The sequence below is a fragment of the Hippoglossus hippoglossus genome, chromosome 12 (assembly GCF_009819705.1).
Source record: "Hippoglossus hippoglossus isolate fHipHip1 chromosome 12, fHipHip1.pri, whole genome shotgun sequence".
NCBI lineage: Eukaryota > Metazoa > Chordata > Actinopteri > Pleuronectiformes > Pleuronectidae > Hippoglossus > Hippoglossus hippoglossus.
This window is the reverse complement of record NC_047162.1, coordinates 10,284,460-10,309,651: the sequence shown is the minus strand read 5'-3', so window position 1 is coordinate 10,309,651 and position 25,192 is coordinate 10,284,460. Positions and strand designations below refer to the sequence as shown.

The window sequence follows — 25,192 nt, the reverse complement described above, 5'->3', positions numbered from 1 at the left end:
TTGATTCACCACAGATCATGCATTTCCCAGAACACTATAGATCCATACACATTCTGAGGGGGCCGGACAGGTTATGAAACCAACCTAATCTTGCTCTGCTCGTCCTGTAGAAGACCCAAGTGTTATGACAAAGGAAGCCTTATCTGAGCACAGACTGTGACAGTGCGAGGCGGTTTCGTCAAGTCACGACCGACTCTATCTCACGAACCGGGGCGACGCACTTAGGGTTACGAAATACGCCTCAATCCCTCTTTATTGGCCTTATTGATGCTGAACAAATTGAGCTGAAATGTAATCATCCCCTCTGCTTTGAAAGGAAGACACGATCAGCGGAGGACGAGGCCACTGAGGATCAGAAGCAAGTCCAGCCACAAATTCCAAGGCTTTACGTCATTTGGGCCTCACAGACTCACTGGCACCAAAACACTATTTGGACCTTTCACTTACGTAGAAGCCGGTCATGACTTACAAGACGGCAAAGGAGGCCATTGTGACCTCTTTAATGTATTAATCTGTTTGTCTAGTCTAAGCTGACCATATTACTGTCTGTCTTCAGAGGCTAATACACGAAAACACTGGCCAGCTGGCCCGCAGTATTGATTTATAAGACGATCACCAGTGGTTGTAAAGAATCTAAGTCAGCACACACAGGACACCATCGATGGTGACCTAAGTGTGTGTGTGTGTGTGTGTGTGTGTGTGTGTGTGTGTGTGTGTGTGTGTGTGTGTGTGTGTGTGTGTGTGTGTGTGGCGTGCACACATGCATTGATGTGGTGGCTCTTCCAATCATTCAGGGCTAATGGTGTTAACCAATCGGCTGCTTCTAGGAACCATATCAAAAGTAGTACTTCCAGGAAATTGGACACTGGGGGCAGATGGAGGGTTGGTTCACCCAGAGGCTGATGTGGAGGGGGATGGGGGGTGTGGGGTGTGGGGGGGTGGGGGCATGCCGTGTCACAGTTGAACCCTCACACAGCAGGTACTGTTTTTAGGTGGGCCAATTCTGTCTGCCGCTTACATCTGATCAGACCAGACGTTTCCAGCGACGTCGATTGGCCCGTCAGTCGGCTATCTTATCGTGTGTTACAAAAACAGAAAACTGCGCCAACAATAACAAAGCACACAGAGGAAAAAAAGGATAAAACACAACTGAAAACAAATCAAACTTCTTTTCAGTTATGATTTAAAACCAATGACAGAACCTACAATTGGGTATCGTGTTTTGCGTATAATAATAAACATGTGCTTCGGGGGTTTAAAAATACTTTGATGAATCTGAGGAAACTGTGGAGACACTTTTGTTTTCAAGCAGTCCATTATTTAGACGAATGGTGTTGATGAAATACGAAAAATGTAGAGATGAGACGACATCTCCCGCCACTTCTTGTGAACATTGGAACGACATCAGTGATGTATCTCTTAGTGAAGGATGTTGATGATATTTTGTGGAGATTTATTTTGTAGGTTACCCCTTTTTTTTACCTTTTTATGTTTGAGAATTATTATACGGTACAACATATCGTTTTTTTTCTGCTCCTTAATTTAGATCTGGAACTATATGATGTGGCGCAATACATTACTTCGATCCATATGTTTAACATTGGCGGCGTGATATGATATAAGCAGTAATGTGCCACTTGGGAGTTCCGGTGTCCAACATTGTGGATTTGGACATTAAACATGTTTACACAGATGAAACTGTCCGTGTGCTTCTGCTTTACCCACAGCCCTAAAGCAAGCCATAGTAAGGCTACAGGAGGAGAACCCTGACTTACAGAAGGATTGATGTCCCGAACGTTGACTAACACATAGTATGTACGAGCCATACAAGGTTTATATAAATCTGTTTGATTGCCGAGTACTGATATGATTTTAAAAATGTGGTTATTTTATGTTTTATGTGTGAACTAAACTATGTGCCAGACTATTACCCAAAGATGGCATCAGCATTCAGGGTGTGTTCTTTCACCGTCCGGGCTCTTCATAAATAACATGAATGGGAAAATGCTGCCAAGGCACTCAGCATATTTTGCGTTTATCATTATGTTCACTCCTCCAATACGTGGATGCTGGTTAAGAAGGTAACCAAAAGCAGGCTCTTCCCACCCTTTGCAAATAAATCTGCCCTGTTGTGTAATGCTCCTCCGTGCCCCTCCTGCACCCACTGAAACCACTCCAGACACGCCCCTGCGAGGGGCTGCAGCGTTGCGTTAGGTTGAGAGCATGACAGTGGCTGCTTGGCAAGATATAGAGCATTCTGACCCATTAGAATCACAGCCAATTTGTTCAAAAGGTTTGCCATAATTCAGTCACAGCAACACAGGACATAGGACCACTGGCAGGCTCCACAGACGTAAGCTTATTTATTTATCCACTGAGGTTTTTTTTTTTTTTTCTTCTTCTCGCTGGCACTAAAAACAGGGGAGTGTCTGTGTGCGTGCGTGTGTTTTTGCGTGCACGGTGGGCCTGTAAGCGAGACCACCTCAGTCGAGTCCGAGTGGACTCCAAGACCAGTTCCAGTCGAATTCAAGTCAAGACCAGGTTCAGAGGAAGCCAAGCCCGAGAGCAGAGCGATTTGAGCAGTACTCAGTTATAAGACAAAGAGGCAGTCGACCTCAAACCTTTACTTTTAAATGCGGGACATAAAAATTATGTTTTTTTAAACAGAAAGATTAACAGAAATTTAATTTTACCTGCAACCGATGAATGCATGAGACCGTTTTGAGGCATTGCATTGATAGAAAAATAATATTCCCCCATAATAATAATAATAATAATAATAATAATAATAATAATGGAGATTTAGGGAATTTTATCAGAACTACCCACTAAAGAAATAGTCCCTATTATCAAGAATATTAGGGACATTGTTTCTGTAAAGTAAGTTTTTTTTAATAATGACATTTTAAATTGACCTGGCTGGGTACAGAAAAGTCTTAAGTTTAAATCTGAACTATCTGCATGAATGGGGACTATAAGCCGCAGATTTCTTTCTCTATTTACTACATGTTTTCATGAAATACTCAGGTAACGATCTCATATTGGCTGATAAGATCTGTCTTCCAGGTATTATTACCCCTAAATCCATAACTAGTCTCACAGGGCCGGCTAAGAATGAGGCAGACATGCTGGTCCATTTACTCCTGCTTCTTTTCAGCCCCGGTCCGTGGTCTTTTCAAGGGAGAGGTAATTTCACAACGTAACAAAATCCCCCTCTGGCTTAATAATGAGAAGATTGATGCGACAGAGACACAACATGTCCTGTCAAACAGTCGGGCGGCCCGGGGGAGAGGCCACTGAAAGACGCAAGAAGCTGAGAAAGGAGGGAGGGACAGAGCCAAGGAAAGAGTGACAGGTCCATGTAAGCCCAGTAATAATGGGCACATATTTAGACACATGCATTCAAATAGGTATACACGTATAGTTATGACCTCATACCACTTAATCATATACTGGACAACTAAGCCCCTGTTTTGATTGTATCAGTGAGTTTTTGGTGAAAGAAAAAAAAAGAACCTCATCTGTGGGAAAGCTTTTGCAACATGGCAGCCGTCTTTACTGATATACCTATGAAGTACAAGTGCGTGTGTGTGTGAGACAGAGACACACAAAGAGGGAGAGAGTGAGTGGTTGTGTGTGTGCGCATGGAGAGAGGCATGTTGTTGTGTCGGCCGTCTCTAATGCAATATACGCATGTCCCTTTTTCAGACGGGCAGGAGCGGCCGGGAGAGGACGTGAAAGAGAGGAAAAGAGGAGCAGAGCGACGGACTCCCCTCCCTCTCGAGAGGTCGATGACATCAATAAGAAGCTAATAATCCTGCCTCTGGCTACCTCCGAGGGGCTCGCCAAAGCGATCCACTGCAGTCTGCCCCTTCTCCTCCTCCTCATACATCTCACTCTCCACATCCCCAGAAGACCACGGGTTGGGCAGGGGGAGTGAAGGGGATGGATACGGAGGTGTTTTGAAAGAGAGGGAAAAGAGACATTTTGCTCTTCCTCACGTTTAGCTATCGATGAGGCCCACGAGGGACCGTCTGATATTGATTGTGCCTTCTTTTCTTTGGGGCTGTGGTGCTTGTTATGGGCTGCACGTACAGGGGGCTTTGTTGTGTGTGTGTGCATTCATACGTGAATGTATATAGATATTATTTACACATATATGTAAAACTTTGCATGTGTGTGTTATGCTTGTTTTTTGTCTCTGCAGTTATTTCAGAGGGCAAAGTAATTAGATGCTTGATTGGGGGGGGAGTGTGAACTTGTCTGCCCCGTGTCGTGTGCATGCATGTATGTTGTGTACACCCACACCCACACACACACACACCCACACACACACACAACACAACACACACACAAGCCATGCACTGGACATTCGGGTGCAAGCCAATGTCAAGATGAAATCCAAACAGAACAAAATGTGGTGAACTTAATGTCAAGTGAAGCCAGAGCCCTCCCTCCTAAATGACCTAAAGAAATCTGATATGATTAACTTTCACTGCAAATAGACCCGATGACTTCTCATAAAGGATGAATCATTAACACGACACGTGGTCGTTGAGCTGATATTACATTCAGCTCACAAACACACACACATATATGCATATATACATCTCACACATACACATCGATTTCCCCACAAGAGGAGAAAACCATGATGTCATCTTTTTTATGTCCTCTGTATTACAGTGTTCGTTTCCAGCAGCCAAAGTTAACCAACTAATGCCACCTTGAGGCCAATTGGCACAACTGCATCACTTAAATGATTATATGGGATATGTTCATTATAAAAATGACTGTGCCACCACATGTCAGAAGATTATAGAGGCAAAATATACAGAACAATAAGCAGACGCCTCGTGCACTTGGAGAAAACAGGGTTCAGATTTGCATCCTTTTGTCACAGGGCAACACAACATGTTTGACACAATGATTGCAGAGGTTGTTAAGTAAACATATTTCAACTTATTTGCGAAATTAGAAATAAGATGACATTTAGAGTTTAGATTCAGAAACATTAATCATTCATAAACTATCAGAATTTAAAGTAAGATTTAAATTTTTCTTATTCAACAATACGTTGCAATAAAGGTTATTTCTGGTGCGTGTTTTTTTGATTTTAGTGAGTGTTGATCATCAAATCTCTTGATTCTCAGGTCATATGGTCATCTCTCTCTCTCTCTCCACACACACACACACACACACACACACACGCACACACACACACACACGCACACACACACACACACACACACACACACACACACTTCCTACTCCCATGCTACTTTCTCACCTCTTTGGTGACGTTGTCTTGGACCAGACTGTAGAGGGGCACCACCCGGCTGACTTCCAGCAGCACGGGGATGGGGGAGGGCTGCTCCCCACTCCTGTTGTTCCCACCGCGGCCCCTCCCCGACACTCCTCCCATCACGGCCTGGTGATGGCACAGGTGGCAGCCACTTGGACAGCTTCCCTTCTCCTCACAGCGGATCTCCACGCCACTCACCATGTCGTCAGACAACAGCTGGCTCTTCTGCAGCGCAGACAGGTAGCTGATGAATGGTACCGACTTCAGCTCTCGACGCCCACCGCCTCCAACGCCTTGGTCTGTTGCCTCTGGGGGGGGTAGGCAGGAGAGGATGGAAGGGTATGTGGGTACAGGTAGGAGGAGATGCAGATGGAGATAAAAAAAAGTCAACAACAACAATAAATCACTTCAGGAAGATGGAAGGAAGCATGTAGTCTCGCGACAGTTATTTCTTTCACTTAAATACATTACTACAATTTATGAGTCTTCATTTGGCCCAGCAAAGAACAGTTACAGCCCCTCGGTTGTATAGAGGTTCTGCATCTGGATTTATTTTACTCGCTGCCAAGGAAAAGGAGAAAAAACAACAACTAATCCCTTACTGTCAACAGCTTTCATGGACAAAGGATGAATGGGAGGGGGGTGGGTGGGTGGGTGAAGAGGGAGGGGTGTCATTGGCTTCTTCTCCTGAGTGTCAATTATCACTGTTTGATGTTCTCACTGGGGTTTTTTTGGGGGAAGATTCTTTCTTTTCTTTCTCATCGTTTCCTCTTTCTGTGAGAAAACGACACAGAATGAAGGAAGGAACAGGAGAGAGGACCACTTCACTGCCGAGTGATTGACTCGGACGACACATTAGGTGATGTGTCAAAATAGGAAAGTTCTGTCGTACTTTTTATTATGGCAGATGTGTTTTTGCATCTATTTTTGTATATGGTGCATATATCTGAAAGGTGAGAGATGCTTTCTAGTGATGAAAGTGTTTAAAAGTTGGAATTAATGACTAATGATGCAGCGTTGAGACATTATGCATCATCAGAATGTGGATAAATCCCAATATATTTTAAAGTATGTATATATAACCCTTAAATTGTGGATTAAAACACTGATTATGGTTTATGCTTTTATGTAGGTTCTCACTATTGAGAAACATACTGGACCATGTTTACTCCACACACACACACACACGGTATGTACACATGTATAGAATAACAAGGGAAACCCCAGAAGGAAAGGCCATTGACATTTTTAAGTTTGGTTAATTGGGACCAATTAAGGTTGATATTTCAAATGACTTATTTCCTGTTCAAAGTTTTAATGACGGTGAAATGAAACACCCTTCATTCTCTGCGGTGAGACGGACAACACCATAGTGCACGAGCTATAAAATACTGCGTGTTTGTGTGAGGGACAGACACAAAAACAAGAGTGTCTAAATGTGCAGTTTCCCTCTGAGTCAACAACATCAACAACGTTAAATAAGTTAAACCCGGGACAGGAAAAACATTGTGTAAACTCTCAGTCTTTCATTGTTCTAACACACGCACATGCCAACACACGAGGTTTCCCGGCAAACATTTAACAGATTTTGAAAAAGAATCAATTTGAAAAAACAAAATCAAGGGCTATTCCCTACCCAATATTTGCAGGGGGAAGGAAATCTTTTCATCTTACAAATGTTTGTAAATTTAAAGCATATTTTAAATACAAATGTTCAGTCTACACTGATTAAAACATGTGGTGAATGAAAACAATGAAAAAAGTAAAAGTAAAACTTCTTTTCACTTTTTGTTTTCCGAACAATATGTGACCCACGATTAAAAATACATAATGCACATGAAAATAGGTGCATAGATTTTACAGTGGATAGTATTCAATTGCCAGACTATTATTAAATGTAACCTGCACCTCAGGTCACTGGAACTAGCAAATTCCCAGAAGAAAAAAACCCAAGCAAGGACATGACCCGTGGCACCATTTCCTCAATAGTTGCCATGAATCTGTTGTTTGTGTGTTCGGGGGAACGAGTCTGTACATCCTTATATATATATACATATATACGTATGTGTGTGTCTTTGTGGCTGTGTTTGTCCCTGTGTGCGTCTGTAAGACACCAGCAAGCGGTCGAAGGGGTGGGTGGTAACTTAATGTGCAACAGTATGTAAACAGGCGCAAGGGGTGGCCCGAGAGCACAATTACACGCACTTCTTGAGGCAACACAGACACAGCAAAGAGCTGTCGTCACCCGGCTCTCACAATAAAGCCCTGTAGGTCAGGTTAGCTGTGGCGAGCCGGTCTAATTCACGCTTTAGTCCATTTCACCCCCGATTACAGCTGTTAACATCCATGGTAACAATTAGAGTTTTGGCACTCTAATATAGAAGGGGGAACAACAATGCAATGAATGTAATGTGGCTGTCGGGGCATTTCCTCCTTCACAGTCTTGTTTTTTTTTTCTATTTTTTTTAAACTGTTTTGGGGATTTTTTACAACTTCAGTGTTTTTATTGAAAATGGTGTTTTTGAGACTGGTATGTTAAACTGGCTGTGGCGTGTAATTTCCTCTTAGGATCACTGACATACTTTTGTGTTTTTGTTTATTGGTGTATGAGCGATGCACTGTTCTGCTCAGATCTGACCGGCGGTGACACCCTTCACGAGGGGACATTAAAACCTCAACCGCATGTATTTTTGGTCAGTGAAAGGAGTGGTCGGTCACTTTGCCTCTTTATAAACTGTGACGGCTCTTTGCTGTGTGGAATGAATGTGATGTTTATGCTAACACTTGCCTGTCAAGCACACACAGGCATGAGATGAATGGAGTGAATTTCCCTGCCATTGATCTTGCACTGCCTTTGTTAATTAAAACGTCTTTGTAGACTGGTTGCAGTATAATTACTCATCAGGGACACGTCCGCCTCTAGCCGGGGTTATGTTGCCCCGGGAACAACAACAAAGGTGTCAGATATCTTCCGTAGCGATTTTATACAGATGTTAGATATGGTTGTTGTTGTTGCTTTTGCTTTATTAAAACAGCAGCAAGTGCTATATGTAGCATACTCATGATTTCACCAGGCCCTTGTTATATCTAGATCAGGCTCTTAATTAATAATACTATATTTAACAATGATACTGATATAGTAAGAGGGTCATATGCTATTAAAATGTGTGGCCTATCTGAGTGTAAGAGTTAAAATTACAACTGAATCTAATTACATCTGAGTTGTGGAAAATAATATAAACATTGCCTAGCAACAGTCACTTAACAGGATAAAATATAATTGTAAAACTATGATAAAAGGCTCAGAAAATATTAATCTAAATGCATATTACTACTTTATCTACACATATTTGTCAATGCTGTTTCTTAGATAGTCCCACAATCCCCAAGATGAAATTCACTCTGTGGAAAGAAGTTGCATGAACATCATATAAAACACTCAGCCTATCCTGACATCTAGTGGCCAATCTCTGTACGTACAGGCTTCTCAACATCTGGATGTTTTTAAATGGAGTTTTAGGATAAAGCAGGTATTTCAGGTACTATCTGTGAGAGTACTTTTTTGAGTTGTAGGAGTGTTTACTTGCCCTCTGAATTTAAGTGATTCATAGTTGATTCTTTACAGGATAGAAATAAATTGTAACAAGTAAAAACAAGTGCAGCATCTGTAAATCCCTGGAAACAGCATCAGGCCCGTGTCTGGTGCTTTCTCAAGATCTGGATGTTTTCAAGTGCAGTTACAGGTTTGTTTACTTGCTCTCTCAAGTTAAGAAATCTTGTTTGATTTTTTTGCAGGATAGACAGAGATATTCAACATCTTCCTGCTGAATATAACCACAGTATTTTATTTTTCAGGATAACCATTGGCGGTGGATCATGATGGTGGATTATGGATCATGTTGGCATCTGACTGTGGTGGATGATCCTGATCGTGGTGGCAGCTGATCGTGGGCTGTGATTACAAGTCTGCCTGACAGACATACAATATGCCTACTCCTCAATCATTTGTCATTGCTGCTCCCTTTTATCTATATCAGACATTTTCCTATTTACAAATACTTTACACATTGACACACTTTTCCATTATGTTACAAATAGTTTCTTCTTGTAAACACTATTATTTTGTTGATGTGTTCAGTTACAGGCGGCATCTATTGCACTTCTGAACATCCTGGGAGAGGGATCCCTCTCATGGGGTAGTTTTACTCTTGTTGAGGGTTAAGAACAGAGGATGTCGCACCTTGTTAAACCCTATGAGACAATCTGTGATTTGTGAATATGGGCTACACAAATAAAATGTGATTGATTGACTGAACTTACAGGATATTTAATTAGTGTTAAATAATATAATGATAGTTTTAATATGATAAATAGATAACAATAATAAATTAATGAAACAGCAACAATAATAATAATAACAATAAGTTATTATTATTATTATTATTATTATTATTATTATTATTATGTGCTGCTCGTGTTTTCAGTCAAACCCTGTGAACTGCATCAGGACCACGTGCGCGTTCACCAGCCTGCACGTCAGCCAATCAGAGCAGTCGGTGCTCGATCTCGGGTCTGTGCGTAATTACGTCAGATGCGTGAGCGTGACGTGGAGCAGACTGCAGCAGCGGCGGCAGCAGCTGCACTGACACAACACGCCCATGACCACAGCCTGTGTCCCGCAGGAACTCTGAGGAAGAGAAGGTAACTACTCAAACTGAGAGGAGCGCAGTGACAAGTTGTGTGTTTTATTCGTGTAACGCACGTCCATGGACTGCAGCCCCGCCACGTTGTAGATACAACTGTCGCGTTGTGTTAGAGCTTGGAGGACAGCGTCACGTTCTCTGTACACAGGCCTCCGCTTCGCTCAAACTACTGAAGTGTCATCACAGTTGGGTTTTCCAGGTGACCACACCTGGGCCGTCGTCATGCGTTGAGCAACGTGCGAGCGTTGTGGTTGTAGCTAGTTAGCTTCGTTAGCTTGTTTTATCGCGCCAGTAGCGTTGTGTGGGACGCGGTCGTGTTGTTCTGCACAGTAACAACACAGTGTCACAGCAAACAGCACAGACTCGTCTACTAGCTTCCTCGTCATTCTCGTTATTGTCATGGTTTCTACCTTTTGGTAGCGATTTAGCAATGAGGGTTAGCTTAGCTTAGTGTAACATGCTCTGTTGACAGTTGTTGTCAATAAGTCATTTTCATGTTGTGTATGTCCACAGCTACTTTCCAACACAGAAGGGCTAGCTTGCAATGCTAGTCTTAGCTGGACATAAACTTATTAACTGTGCCCAGAAGATGATAACTGGGGTGGAAGTAGCTCAAATTAACTGATGAAAATGGAGGTTATGAAAAGTTAAATGAGTGATGAACCAGTTGTGGGATATGATAAAAAAACAGAACCACGTTGTCATTATATACAACAACTATCCCTCAAAACACAAAACTGCCATTAATCATTTCATGAATGTAGCTTCAAGCATGGAAGTAAAAAAAACGACAACTGATGAAAATGTTAATGATATAAATTAATAATGGAGGTGATGAGAAAGCATGTTGACATTTTGTTTTAAACTGTATTGCTCCGATGACGAACTGGGCTGTGTCCCCATACATCATTCACAACACCCAACTCGCATTCATCATTTACAACATACAACTTTTGTGAATTCTGGCCACAGTGGCAGTGAATGCATCTTATGAGCATCAGACTTCCTTGGATAATTTCAATATATTCAAGATTTTACATTGTTACAAAATACTGCTGCATCCAGTTAAATACACAGACGTGCTGCATAACACATTTAACTGGACTCTCACATTGTTATTTTCTGCCGTATATTTTATTAAAAGTAGAATTTCACACAAAATGGTGTATCATTTCAAAATATGATTCTTGTGTTGTGTTTTCTCATTTAAGGACAGAACCATAATGGAATCGCCGTCTGCCCCGTTGGACCCAGATCTAATTAGGGAGGTTCTGGAGTGTCCCATCTGCCTGGAGACATACAACCATGAACAAATGAGGCCCAAACTCCTGCAGTGTGGACACACAGTGTGCCGGCAGTGTCTCGAGAAGCTGTTGGCTAACACCATCAATGGTGTTCGCTGCCCCTTCTGTAGCAAGGTCTCCCGTATGAGCAGCATTTCCCAGCTGGCTGATAATCTCACCGTGCTTAAGATCCTTGATTGCACTTTGTCATGCAGTGCTGCAGCTGCCGCCCTCATGTGCAAGTCCTGCTGCAGCCGTCTACCACGTCAGTACTGCCACGAGTGCACCATTGTCCTCTGTGAGCTCTGTAAAGGAGAGGGCCACCTGCATCAAGGTCATCTAGTGCAACCGATAAGGGTGGCTGCTGAACAGCGCCGTACAGAACTGGGTGGCAAGTTGAATGCTCTGCGGGATGTTATGGGTGAAATTCAGAAGAAAAAGACAGCCATTGAAACCATTTCCAAGTCCTTGAGACTTAAATACCGCGCAGTGCAGCAGGACTACACTACAGCTGAGCTACGTCTTCAAGAGGAACTGAGCAGGTCTCGGAGGACATTCACAACTTCATTGACAGAAGTGGAGAAACTCAATGGGCATGTCCTGGAGGAGCAGACGTATCTTCTCAACATCGCAGAAGTAAAGGTGGTGTCACGCTGTGATTATCTGACAATACGGGTGAGGCAGAGTGATATCGCTCTGTTAAAGGACGATGGTGGGGGGAGTGATGATGAGGAACTAGATCTGAGGAGCAGCTTGCCCACCATGTTTCAGCTGCAGGAGCCGGAGCTGGTCCGAGCAGAGCACACCAAGGCGTTAGAAGTGGGCCAGATAACCACAAACACTTACACTGTCAACACAGACGATGAGGAGAGTGGGTTGGAGATTGCACTTGAAGGGGATCTAGAGGGACTAGGTGGGGCAGCTGGGGCTACCAGTGGTGCAATGGGAGCTCCTGTGGATCTGTACAGAGACATCAATATTGTTGGAGCTATAGAGGAGGCGGTATGCGGTTCACCAGGCAGCTTTAAGTCAAAGTCCATGGATGCAGGTGGGGGATCACCTGGAGGAGCCGGGGCAGGTGCAGGGCCCGCAGTCTGCCAGTTTGTGAAGAAGATGGGCTGCAAGGGAACGCTGCCTGGTATGTTCAATTTACCCGTCGGTATCTGCGTAACACCACAAGGTGAGGTGCTGGTGGCCGATCGTGGCAACTTCCGTATCCAGATATTTAATCGCAAAGGTTTCCAGCGTGAAATCCGCCGCAATGCCAGTAGCATCGATAACTTTGTCCTGAGCTTCCTTGGTGCCGACTTGCCTAACCTCATCCCCTTATCCATTGCTGTGACCGCTCAAGGTCTGATTGGGATCACTGACAACTACGATAACTCAGTTAAAGTCTACACTATGGATGGACACTGTGTGGCCTGCCACAAGAACCAGCTGATTAAACCTTGGGGCATTGCTGCCATGCCATCTGGCCAGTTTGTGGTGTCAGATGTGGAAGGTGGCAAGCTGTGGTGTCTGGCAGTGGACCGCAATGTGGGCGTGGTCAGCTACAACCGATTATGCTCCGCCGTGCGGCCAAAGTTTGTGACATGTGACGCAGCTGGGAAAGTCTATTTCACGCAGGGCCTGGCACTGAACTTTGAAAAACGCCACAATGAGCCCCATCTGGAGGGGGGCTTCTCAATTGGGTCAGTGGGTTCTGACGGCCAGCTGGGCAAGCAGCTCAGCCATTTCTTCGCTGAGACAGAGGACTTCCGCTGCATCACTGGCATGTGTGTGGATGCCAATGGGGATTTGCTGGTAACAGACAGTGGCAGGAAAGAAATCCTCCAGTTTCCCAAAGAGGGTGGATTCAAAATTCTCATCCCGGATGGGCTGACCTGCCCTGTGGGAGTGGCCACCACCCAGAAAGGACAGCTGCTGGTGCTGGACTGCTGGGACCACTGTGTCAAAGTCTACTCATACATTCAGAGGAGGCACTCTTCCATTTCTTAGAGGAACAATCCAGTCGAACTGCCCCTGAGCACGATTGGTTTAGTAGGTATGTGTTGGAAAAGGAAAAGTTGGAAACACACTATTATCTGTCACTTTAGTTTGGCTGCGGTACAAACAATTCTTGCTGCAGCTTTCATTGGGTTATTACTGTAAATGAATGTTTCAGTCGGTTTCGTTCGGTTTAAAGAAAACTGGTTTTAATTGAATACCTCAAATTGAAAATCAGCTACTTAAACTGCCCCTACCCGGTTATGTGAATGGAATACAACACTAAAAACAGACCTTGCAATATTTTTATGTGGAAGAATACTGGCACAAGTTGTCTCATTAAAATAAGCGAAACGAGCCATTGATGTCAAAGCTAATGCAGACGCAAAGTACAGATAATGTTTTTCCCCTTTCTTATTGGCTGCTATATCCACCAATTCAGCCCGACACTGTGATGCACGGCTTTGACTGATTTGGCTCAGCTTTACAAACAGAAAAGGAGCCGAGGAAGAGCTGTAAATGAACATGTATTTACATATGAAATAAAGCATACCGAGGCTCTTGGCCTGTGAAGCACTTTATTATCGACACGTCACTGTTTCCCAGTGTTTGGTTTTTAGTAGCACAGACTCACATTGATGTTGCTGAATGCGGCTGGCAGCTTTAAAGTTGACTGTGCAGTTAGCTCATGGCAAAACAGTAACCGAGTAGCAGGGTCCATCGCATTGCATTCATTAACGTTCAGGGAGCATTAAGTGTAGAATATTAAGTTGCCCACAGGAACATGTGTTGAACTATAAAATAACATGTCCTGTGGAGGGAAGCTGGGTAATATTAGGCAATATTAAAATGTCATTTACAGGAGTCCTGAGGGTTCTATAACCATCATCTGGTAAATTAGTCTCTTTTTTAAAAAAGCTTCTTTGAGGTCTGCTGACTCAATGCAAGCTGAAGAAGGGACACCTATGTTTAGTTTGTACATTGGATTATTATAATCTTTTCTAGTACTTATTTATACCATCTTGTTGTGTGTTAGAAACATCGTCAACACACCCACTCGCTCACCTTGAATTCTCCGGATGATTCCCTGCTGTGTTCTCACATTCTCCAGAGTTTTAGGAGGGTGGCAGGAGAAACTCCAGAGAATGACAGAAGCAACTGACTTGGACATCTGTGCCCTCACACTCAGCCCCTCCAGATAATTTCCAATTATCTGGAGTTCAGTGCATGTCTAAAATCAACTCAAGATGCAAGCTGAAGTATCATTTGCAGAACAAATTCTACTTCTGTCGTACATCTCACCTCAATTTCTGTATCCACTTCACATTTAAGTTAGTATTAAGCAGTTTTAGGAATGATCATGGATACTTATACTTGTCTTCCTGTTCACTATCCAGTCCCTTGGCAGAGTTGGCACTATTTAAGTCAGTGTCTAGATGGTTCGCTTCTAGTGTCATTAATAACAGTAACACAGTTCTTTGGTCCCAGACGACACTGGTAACTTGCGAGGCCGTTAAATATGCAAGACAGCGTCCCTTGGCTCTGTTTGTCCTTTTCCGCATGGTCTCCGCTTCATTATACAGTTGTCCTCACATTACTTACATTGCTATGCCACTACAACTAGCACTAAATAACTCTAAGACCCAGACCACATTAAGCATAAGGGTACACGCAGACACCACAACTTGAAAAAACGTTTACAAACACGATGTTGCTTCCAGAGAAGTCGCTCCATGCCGTTATTGTTTCCTCACGTGTGGACAGTGGTCACACAGTGCAGGGACTGGCAGGAGTGTTCAGAATAACACTACTACGGTCATCACAAACCAAAACAAGGCTTTGTAACACCGGGATTCCGGTTCTGTGTTGCTGTGTCTTCCTCAGGTTTCGACACCAGACAACTGCAACCTGAGTTCTCAAGTGTGATATGTTCAAAACAACAGCCATATACAGTGTTTAGCTAGTTAGTGCTGGTGTTACTTAAAAATGGTCTCTATGAGAATGTGTGTAGTGTATTCTTTGACCATTTTCAGTCCAAAAAAAGCATGAGGAAGATGATGCTTTCAGGTAAAATAATAAAAGTCACCTTTAATCTAACAATATTAGTGGCCTAAATATGGGGAATCAAGTTAATCATTGAAACCCATGTAATAATATTGTATGTAACATATTCTCTGTCCAGAAAGTCCAATAGTGAATATACGCCTGCTCTAAGGCACCTTGTATCTTCCAGTCCACATTTGCTCATCAGAGCATAATGGATACCGACTCAGTTTCAGCCTTAAAAAATAAATGATTTCACTAAGCTGACCTTAACACTGCACCTGGAGCCCTATTCCACAGTAGAATACAAATATAGATATCTGAGAGTCAAACATTAAATATAGTGTTTTTAATGTTTTAACATTAAGAGATTAAGATAAAAAGAAAGACCAGAATTTGAGTATTAGGTGAAGTCTGACATCCTTGTGCTTTCATGTTTTTCTAAATCATTGTTAGGCCATGTTATATCTTGGCACTAAATAGATCATGATGGAGTCTGGGATGCACGGCGTCCTTGCCCTGAAGATATTGTTTTTCCAGTGCTTACACTTTATTCATGTGGTCAATAGAAGTAGTCGCTACTAGAGAATATTCAGACTTGCGCTGACAGAAAAATGCAGAAATTACAAAAAAAATAATAATCAAGTGTCCTTGTGTCTATGTGCTCAACAACAGAGTCTGCATCTGAATATGTTTTATTCTATGTCATTTGACCGCTGTTATTTCATTGCACACTGTTTTGCCCATGAACCAAACCCCCCTGTGTCTTTCAGGTGTTCTGTCCTTTGGAGGCTGTGAATTTTTATAATGTGTTGAACACATCACGGTTATGTCTGTGTAGTCAAATTAATGTTTGTATTGTTGAATATCTGAGTGCAATAAACATTTATGAAACTAGTAAAATATCAGTTGCATGTTTATGTTCACTTAGAATTCTGACTAATTCCGATGGAGGTCGTGCATTCAAAGTCTTACTATGATATAAGTAATGTGTAGAAGTATTATCAGCAAAACTAAGAATGATACAGTAATATGTCAGCTATGTAATGATGCAGTTGGTAGAGATGGAACTAACTACCTCCCTCAAGGAGGTTATGTTTGTTGGTAGGTTTGTTTGTAAGCAAGATTACGCAAAATTAACTAAGCGGATTTCCAGTTAACTTGGTGAAAGGATGTGGAATGTGTCAGGGAAGAACCCATTACATTTTTGTGCAGATCTGGATCAACCTTTTCACAATTTTCCCAGGGAGTAATTCATGGATCTTGATAAAGACAAAAACAATCTGTGTGAGAAATTTGGTGCAGGATGTAAATTCAAGGGGACTGTTGGGGCTTGGCGTAAGGTGTGGGTGTCATTCTAGTTTTATCTACTTCACTTACTTTTGGTCGGGTTTAGTTTTGGAAGTGCATCGTATATGTTTAAAACTTTAATGTTTACAGCTGTCAGATATTGAAAAATGTAACGTTTATCAAAAAAATAGGCAAAAATCTAATGGTTCTTAAATATCAGCAGCTAAAAGTTATATAGCACTTGGATTTATGTTACTATCATTTACTTTTAACCACTGCTTGAAGTGAATGTGAATGTTTTTAGTCGGGTATATTTATGTACTTTCCTATTCCTGGGTCTTGTCCACGACAGGCACAATATATTGGATTTGGTAAGAGTTAGAGTTATGCATGTTTTCATTCCAGCCAATCATTTGATCAGGTTATTTTAATGCATTTCAGTCTAGACTTTAACTCCATCTTTTCCATAAATCGTGTTGCCACTGAAACCATCAAACATTATTATATCACTTCTTGTCAGCGGGCTGCAGGTGTTGAAACTTGATCCTCATTGATCCAAAAATGTGTTTTTCTTTTCTTCAACAAGGCGAGCCGCTGTGTAACAGTGTTTATATTGAAAAGCTAAGTTCCAATGAACCGCACTGAACGGCTGGACTGCAAATCAGCATCTTTTTGGATCACAAATAAACAGGATTAAAAACACCACTTAAATGGGACAGTGCAGCAAAAATGCTTGGGGGATGCTGTTAAGTCACACTGATGTTTAATTCAATTCACGCAGCTTATGCAGCCTTTTAACCAGAAGGCGAAATTAAGGGAGGATGAAGTCTTTAAACATAACCCAGTTTAGTTTGTATTTAGACAAAATGTACCCCCCCCCCCCCCCCCCCCATCCCTTCCTGTTCAGTTATACTAAACCTTGTTCTGCATCTGTTCACTGTGAATCTGCAGTATTTAGTTTGCTTTGATTTAGAAAGAGTTCTTCACATATCAAACTCCAATTAAGTCCCATAGAATTCTACAAAAACTGTTGCCCTCTGCTGGTCATTTGAGGGAATACAGGATCCTGGTACTTCTGCATTGGCTTCACTTTGCAGACCCCTGTCGTCCATTTCTATTTAACCCGTCTCAAAACACTTTCCTAAATACTTGTTAATATGTTTAAAATGATATGTTACATGAATCTCTCTGTGACACATTTTGCCCCCAAATTCTATGTGTTTGCGAGGACGACATTTCAGTTCATCCCTCTAGAATTCAGCGTTCATGCCTTTGTTCGGCCCGTCTTCCTGTCTCCCAGCACGCTCACCTTTCTGGTACTGCAGCCAGAGCTGCTGCTGGGCCTTCTTGCTGGGGAAGTAGATGCTGCAGCTGAGCTCGGAGCCGTACAGGGCCTCGGACACGTAGTGGCTGCCGTACTCCTGGAGAAACGCCAGCAGCTCCTCACGTGTGCTGTCTGCCGACAACGTCTTCAGTACTTTGGAAAAACCTGCCAGGTCATGAAGGAGAAAGAGGATGAGGGATTTTTGTCGTTAAATTTAATACTGTAATAATACAACAATATAAAGAATAAACAGTATATTAAAACTGTATAGGCTGGACAGTAAATACAACACAACATGTTTCTTTGTTAATAATCAGCGTTCTTAACCTGCCTGTGTGGAATGGCCTGTGTTAATGGTCAGGAGCTACTTCACACTGCTACGTCTCATTTTTTGAGTGCAGAGATTTTTATTAACTTTCTAGGTTGCAAAGAGAAGTAAGAAATAAAATCCTACCTGGTTTATCTACAATAGAGATTTTTCATAACATTGAACTGAATTTGCTTTATTCGCATGTATTACTTATATTTACTGAACTGCTGTTGTTTTTTCATACATTGCATGTCGGTTCACAAGTTCACAACTTTTCAAAGTAAAAGCTCTGTAATTCAGCATTCAGCATCATTAAGCATTACAGCAACAAAACAAGCATGGTGCTTTTACTTTGAAGACAAACTGCTGAACCGGAAGTGATTCTATGAATGTTGCTGCCATGATGGAGATCAACACTCACGACTGAATGTATGTGTCAGTTCGATATGGTGAAATATCAGAAGACATAGACTGAAGGCCCACTGCCTCACCCCCACTGACACCTACGAAGCACTGGTCGCCTGTTTATTCAATTTCATATATAATATAACGTATGGGGCAGTTTAGGATCCACATACCAAGTGTGAAGCCGATCAGATGAATGGTTCACGAGATATGCGTTCCACATAGAGACAGAAAGACAGACTGTGGAATCAGTAGGTAGATTTATGGATGTGGTGTCATTTGTATCATTCAGCCACTGACCTGTGGACAAGGTGATGGAGCTGAGTTTGACTTTGTACAGGTTGCTGCGGACTCTCCACTGTTGAACCATAGGGTAGCCCACCGCCTCACTGAATTGGGCCTCTCCTAAGTAGGGCAGAAGAAAAGGAAAGAAAAGGAGAACAAGGAGACAATTTAAGACAGAGGGAGATATAAGGATGTCAACAAATCCAACAATTCAAAAGAAATGAGAAAAGTCGGCCTCGTAAAGAGCAGCGGAGATTCGGAATAAATGAAAAGATAAATAAAATCCATCATTTCATTGGAACGGTTTATTGCAGACCCATTGTTATCCATTATTGCCTTAACATTGTTTATTATCGCGGGCCCATATCCCGGCTGCTCCCGGATCAATGGCAGATATATAGTGCAGCTTGAACTCCAATTGGATTGCTGACATTAGAAGTGAGTGCAATCTTGCCTCTCTCTGCAATTCAATTACCCAACTTCCAACACCGGTTTAGGAGTAAAGCCACGAAAAAGTGAAGAAGCAAAAGAAAATAAAAATAAACAGCTTACAGGAACCTCGTTTCGGCGCCTCTGGAAAGTGTTTTATACCTGGGACGCTCATGCAGAGTGAAAGAAAGGGCAATTTGTCTCTTTGTGTATGTGTGTGTGTGTGTTTGCATCCAATTCTGGTGAAAGCAGAACCCTAGTAAAAAAAAAAAAAAGAAGCTAAATAAATAAAATCCTCAGGGGTCAGTGTGGACCGAATGCCAATTTAGCTAATGGAGGGATTAGGGAGCAGAGGTGGAGGTGCAGGTTTCCAGCTAAATATTTAAGTGAGTCCCCCCCCCCCACAGGATGGGGTGGAACAGTGGAGAAAAGGATAAAAGGATGAAAGGATGAAATAGGAGGTTAAGTGTTAAGAGTTTAGAATATCTCATATTTATGTGTGCGGGGTATGGATAGAAAAGAATACGGAGAGATAAGCCTATATCCTTTTAAACGACTCTGCACAAAATGGGCAATATATCAGCAACAGGAACACGCTGACATTTTACATTTTCCCGTTTCTATATAAAACTTGTTGTGCTTCTCTCAGGTGAATAGTGATGCTCACAGATAAATAATAAAAACGGTCTTAGGCTCTGGAGCTTCACAACTAAAACATTGCAGTGGGCTTTTCAAACAGGCTACTTTATGTGTTGAAAATGAACACGGGGGCTTTGTTTTCCCATTGGCTTTTAGTCGGCTCAGAATATCTAAGGACATAAACCATGATCCAGAGAAGATCATAGAGCTGCCACTGAAATATGCAATGAATCAAATTGCTCTCCATGAGAGAGATAAAGAAGAAAGAAAAGCACATATGCATTAACTTGCTGTACACACGCTGTACTGGGGCAGCTGTGGCTTGGGGTCGGTGGTTCAATACCTGCCTCCTCGAGTCTGAATCCTTGGGGTAAGATACTGAACCCCAAATTGCCCCTGACGGCTGTGATGAATGGGTGAATGCGACTTGTACTGTAAAGTGATCGATAAGTCTGGAGAAGCGCTAAACAAACACAGTCCGTTTATTCCATTACACTCACCTGAGAGGAGCTGCAGGTTCGGCAGGGGCTCCGACAAGACCCCTCGACATTGTTCCTCTACAGGTAAGGGGATGACCATGAGGCCATCGGCGAGCTGGGGAAAGTCCTTAATGAAATTGTTGTCCCTGAGAAGCAAAGAAAGAAAAGTAGAGATTTTATCCATCCATCCATCCATCATCTAAACTGTTTATCCTTTGAGGTTCACGGGGGGGAGGTGGAGGGGGACACCCTGGACAGGTCGGCCAGTGGATACATACAGTACGAGACAAACAACCTTTGTACTGTGGGAGGAAGCCACAGAAAACCCACACAAACACGGGAAGAACATGCAAACTCAACACAAACAGACCTCCAGCCAAACCAGGGTTTGAACCGGGAACGTTCTCGTTGTGAGGCGACACTAACCAACCACCGCACCACCATGCCACCCATAGTCATTTCTCCGGCACACTAAAACAAATAATGCCAACACCTAGAACAGCTGTTAATATTCACAAGGTCCAGTAGTTCTTTATTAAAAAGAAAAAAAGCTAGCCCACCTTTTTTGTGTTTCCTCTGTTTCTTTGTGGATTTTGTGTTTGATAGTCAGAGTTGCGAGCTCCACATTCTGAACTCAATAGAAAGCAGCTCAAACAACAGTTCACAAAGCAATATCCACAATCCCTGCATGTTCCAGCTCCCCATCCAGCTGCCGGCCTCCTGAATCATTCAGAGACGGGGATTTGGAGACTTCACTGTTTTTCACTTGCAAGTTTTTTTTCTTCTGTTAGGTGTTGATATTTTTCTGGTCTCCTCGGCTTCATAGAGGTTAGAATAAAGGAGCTTATTGGGTGAATATAATTATTAACTCCATGTTTAACCTCTAAAGACAACAAAGTGTGGGTAGTAACTCGTTCCATCAAGGAGCGACAGAATCAAAGATTTCCTCACCGAATGAGTAAACAGAAAAAAAAGCATGGGTGCAAGGCCAGAACGTGCGTGCGTGTGTGTGTGTGTGCATGTAGCTTGGCAACCCAATAAAGAAAACAGTTGTGTCCCCGAGTCTGAGGGCAAAACAGAGAGCTGCATGCTCAGATAAGAACAGACCCCTCTGAATCTCTTTTTCTCTTTCTCTTTGCTGCGGACGATAAGTACATGAAAGAACGGTAATGTGAAAAGAACTGTGAAATATTGGGAGGGGAGAGCAGAAGAGAGGAAGACCGACATCCTGTGCTATAGCAAGAGGTAATAAAGAACGCCTATAAACGAACACTGCATATTAACTCTAGGTAGGTTTTCAAATCTTTTCACAATCTATTTGCACTTGTTGACAAATCACTTGCAGAACAAACAGCAGTAGTCTGTTTTTATCTGTTTTGTTCAGGAGACGGCTCTGGTTGAACCAAAGCAGCTGCTGTTTATTTCCTGTTAAAATAAAAAACGAGTTGTCATGCTGCATTCTGAGAGCATGGCACGTGGCAGCAGCCTATTTCCCATGATCCACCTCTATGGGACCAAGTCTCCAAGAGCAGACCTTGTGCCACGGAGCCTCAGACGGGTTGGTGGGGTGGTGCGTATGGCTTCACTCTCCTTGATATCATTTTTTCATCCTGTTTCTGTCTCTCTTCTCCCTTCCTCTAACCACAAAGCCGGTTAGACGCAATCACGGCCCCGGTTGTTACAGTGGAGGGGTGGAAGGATTGACTCAAGGGCAAAGGATGAGAAGAGAGAGGCAGAGAGGAGGTGCTATAAAAAGATTACCGTGGCTTATGCTCACAGAAAACATATTGATTGCTAAATTAAATCAGCCAGCTTCACGCCGAGGCTCAGGGAACTTTTCGGAGGAGGCGGTGGCGGAGGCGGCGGCAGCGGCGGCGTGGACCGAGATGTTATGTGGCTTTTACAGATTTTCAAACCTCAGATGCGGACTGTCCTTGACACTCTGCGAGAGTTCCTTTTCTTTGGCCACTTTGCTCACATTCTGAAGCTGAAAGACCTACGCTGATACACAACAGTTCACCTCAGAGTTGCTCCAAATCAGAAGTGAAATCTGATTCAATTTGGAGGATTAGAAAAAATAAAATAGTGTGATGGCTCAGGTCTTTGCGGTGCCAATAAAATCATTAAATGTCCTTAACCTTCTCCTTCTACCGTCTTCTTGAGGGAAAATATCTGAGTCAAGTGTAGATTGTTGTTACCTTCACCCCTGAAGTAAATCAGTCATACTGAGGGAACTGCTAGATTCGAGTGTGTGTAATTTGGTGCAGCGGGTGGCCACTGTTGGACCGAGGCAGAGGTAAACGCTCTTCTGAGTGCCACTCTAGTTGTGTCCGCTCCTTTTTGCAGAGGTCAAATGGTGAGACAAGAAGTTTAGAGAGTGTTGTTCCTGAATATTTGATTACCGATGTAAAGAGGGCACAGCTTTGTGTGTGTGTGAGTGTATTTCTGCAGACGGCTCATTAGAAGACGAGACATTTATATTTTATTTTGTTATGAATTTATATTTATTCTTTATTGAACAAGGAAGGTTTATAGACTGTATATAAAGATGGACAACATGGTAGCGACCCAAAAGTGAAGCCGAAAGGCCTCGATCGCTACCTGGTGGCTGGCTTCAGTATAGGTCACTAATACCTCATTCTCCATGTTTCTGGATGGGACATGGACCAAAGTTAAAAGTCAAAGAACACGTCAAATAAAACTGTCATTGTTGGTATAGTTCACACTGCTGTTTGTTCAAATGTTAATTTTTCTGGTAAGTTTGTTTTTTATAAGTTGTTATAAAAAGAGGAACCGAAATGTCATAAGCGACAGTTGAGACGGACTCGCAACGGGACCTCGCTACCGTGGCTCTGTGCCCTGACTGCACAGACTCCAAATGTGCAAGACGGCAGCACTTGTACCTGAGATATTTTGGCTTAATTTCTTTGTAGCTCGAAGTGGAGACCCATTGTCCATCTTTGTATGTAATCTATGGGAAGGTCTCACTGAGATACAATATCTCTCCTGACAGGGAGCTGTGGTCAACATGGATGGAAAATGATACAAAAAAAAAGTTTAATTTATAAAAATACAAGCAGGGACAGATAACATAGAAAACACACTAAAATAAAGCGAACATACCAGAGCACAGAATAGAAAAACTGCACAGTATGGTTTAGCTGTTAGCCGAGCATGGCTGACGCATCTCACCTTAGAAGGACAAATTAACGGTAATGAGAAGACGGACTCGGCGTAATGAGTTTAGGCAGCAAACCTGCCAATAAGCCTTACTCACGGCAGACATTTTGAATTGTTAAACGCAGGTGTAACATTAATAATGACTGCATCCTGCCCAACTGCTCCAGGACCAAGTGTATGCTAATGAGTGTGCTGACCCACTTATACTACTCCCTGACACTTAAATGGAATGGAGCCATCACTATTTATCATTCTTAGTTACATCTGTGCTTTTCCTGCAGTGGTAAAATTGTGAAGATGCACACCTAGCTGTGCAATCTCTATACTTTATTAAACTGGATAATTATCTCCATAACAAACAAATCAGTGAACATGCTGGTTCCATTAGCCCATAACCCACCCCGAGTTTCGACTCATTTTTCACATAATACATGATGACATTTTGGGGTGTAAATAAAACAATTAATGATGACTGAATTCCATTTAGCTGTTTCAGCTTTAGGGTCCTGGTATTGTGAATGCTCTCCGTCTCACTGCCATTACTCACTGGATGACTGAAACACCACCATTTTGCAGATGTGCAACATGTCAGCGTGTTCATCTTCATAAACTTTTTCTGGTTTCATTTAACTCCTTCCAATCTATTCTATCTCTCTTAAGGAGCTCAGGTAAGGGTTGTGTGTACATACTGCCACTAATGAAGACAAACACAAGGAGCTGAAAATAATAATAAGTCTCAAGATACCATTCACTGAGCCAACCCTATAATAGCTCATATTGAATGTGGGGCATATCATATACTATATTTATATAGCACTTTCAGACAAAGAACAACCCAAGTACACACACCCACACAAATACACAGCCCAGGTACATCCATGGTGGTACTTCACGGATTCCATTTTGACTGCATGCCTGCCTGCCGAAGATGGTAAAATCTTTATGGATGGCCATGGATGGTAGGAGTTCAACATGCAATATAAGCACACATACAAAGTAAGGGTTTGATAGAGATATAACAAAACTGGAACTGAATAACTGCTATCATTGATGTATGCAATCCAGATATATTATCTACTGTTGTCAAATATAGCAAAGAAAAAGAAAAGAAAATACTTATTAATATGCGAGTCTGTAGCCACCTTATTTGTTATCTTATATTAACTCTACATCAAGACCTTCTCCATGGTTCAATCTTTAGTCCTTCCAGGTACTCAACCAATTATTTTACCAACCAAGCTTACTTCACACTGACAAACACGCACATACACACAAAACCTCCCACACACCACAGACCACATGTGTGAGTCCGGACTTGCCGGGGCAAAGCTCACAAACTTGTGTATTTACTCATGTTTCTTTCAGGGCCCATGTGTGTTCATTAGGATCGGTGGACACTGGGCTCCCTCCTGGAAAAACAGACCTCCCATCCTACTCCAGTGTAACACGTGCGTAACAAACTCTGCCCATTTGAACGGGAGTCTCAGAAAAACACCAGCTCCACCGGCCAGTGTGTGATAAAATGATATCT

General features: G+C 42.5%; 2 protein-coding genes across 5 annotated transcripts in view; one reads left to right on the top strand and one right to left on the bottom strand.

The window, feature by feature from the left end:
* Positions 1 to 25,192, bottom strand: part of LOC117771559 (astrotactin-2) — a 248,692-nt gene that overhangs the window by 40,216 nt on the left and 183,284 nt on the right. For 2 of the 4 annotated variants that reach the window (XM_034602058.1, XM_034602060.1), the window contains 4 exons: positions 20,503 to 20,627; positions 18,950 to 19,054; positions 17,920 to 18,099; positions 5,291 to 5,613 (listed from right to left, as the gene is read on the bottom strand). In XM_034602058.1, coding sequence (XP_034457949.1) covers positions 5,291 to 5,613; positions 17,920 to 18,099; positions 18,950 to 19,054; positions 20,503 to 20,627 — 733 coding nt within the window. Of the gene's footprint in view, positions 1 to 5,290; positions 5,614 to 17,919; positions 18,100 to 18,949; positions 19,055 to 20,502; positions 20,628 to 21,706; positions 21,729 to 25,192 lie in introns of those variants that run through there. The other 2 variants (XM_034602061.1, XM_034602059.1) reach the window with 2 other exon arrangements.
* Positions 9,899 to 14,299, top strand: trim32 (tripartite motif containing 32). The gene is made up of 2 exons (XM_034602062.1): positions 9,899 to 10,006; positions 11,220 to 14,299. The coding sequence occupies exon 2, from the start codon at positions 11,232 to 11,234 to the stop codon at positions 13,287 to 13,289; it is 2,058 nt and encodes a 685-aa protein (XP_034457953.1). The 5' UTR covers positions 9,899 to 10,006; positions 11,220 to 11,231; the 3' UTR covers positions 13,290 to 14,299.

Coding starts and splice junctions, on each gene's coding strand:
- trim32 (XM_034602062.1), top strand. CDS start 11,232: ATGGAATCGCCGTCTGCCCCGTTGGACCCAGATCTAATTAGGGAGGTT.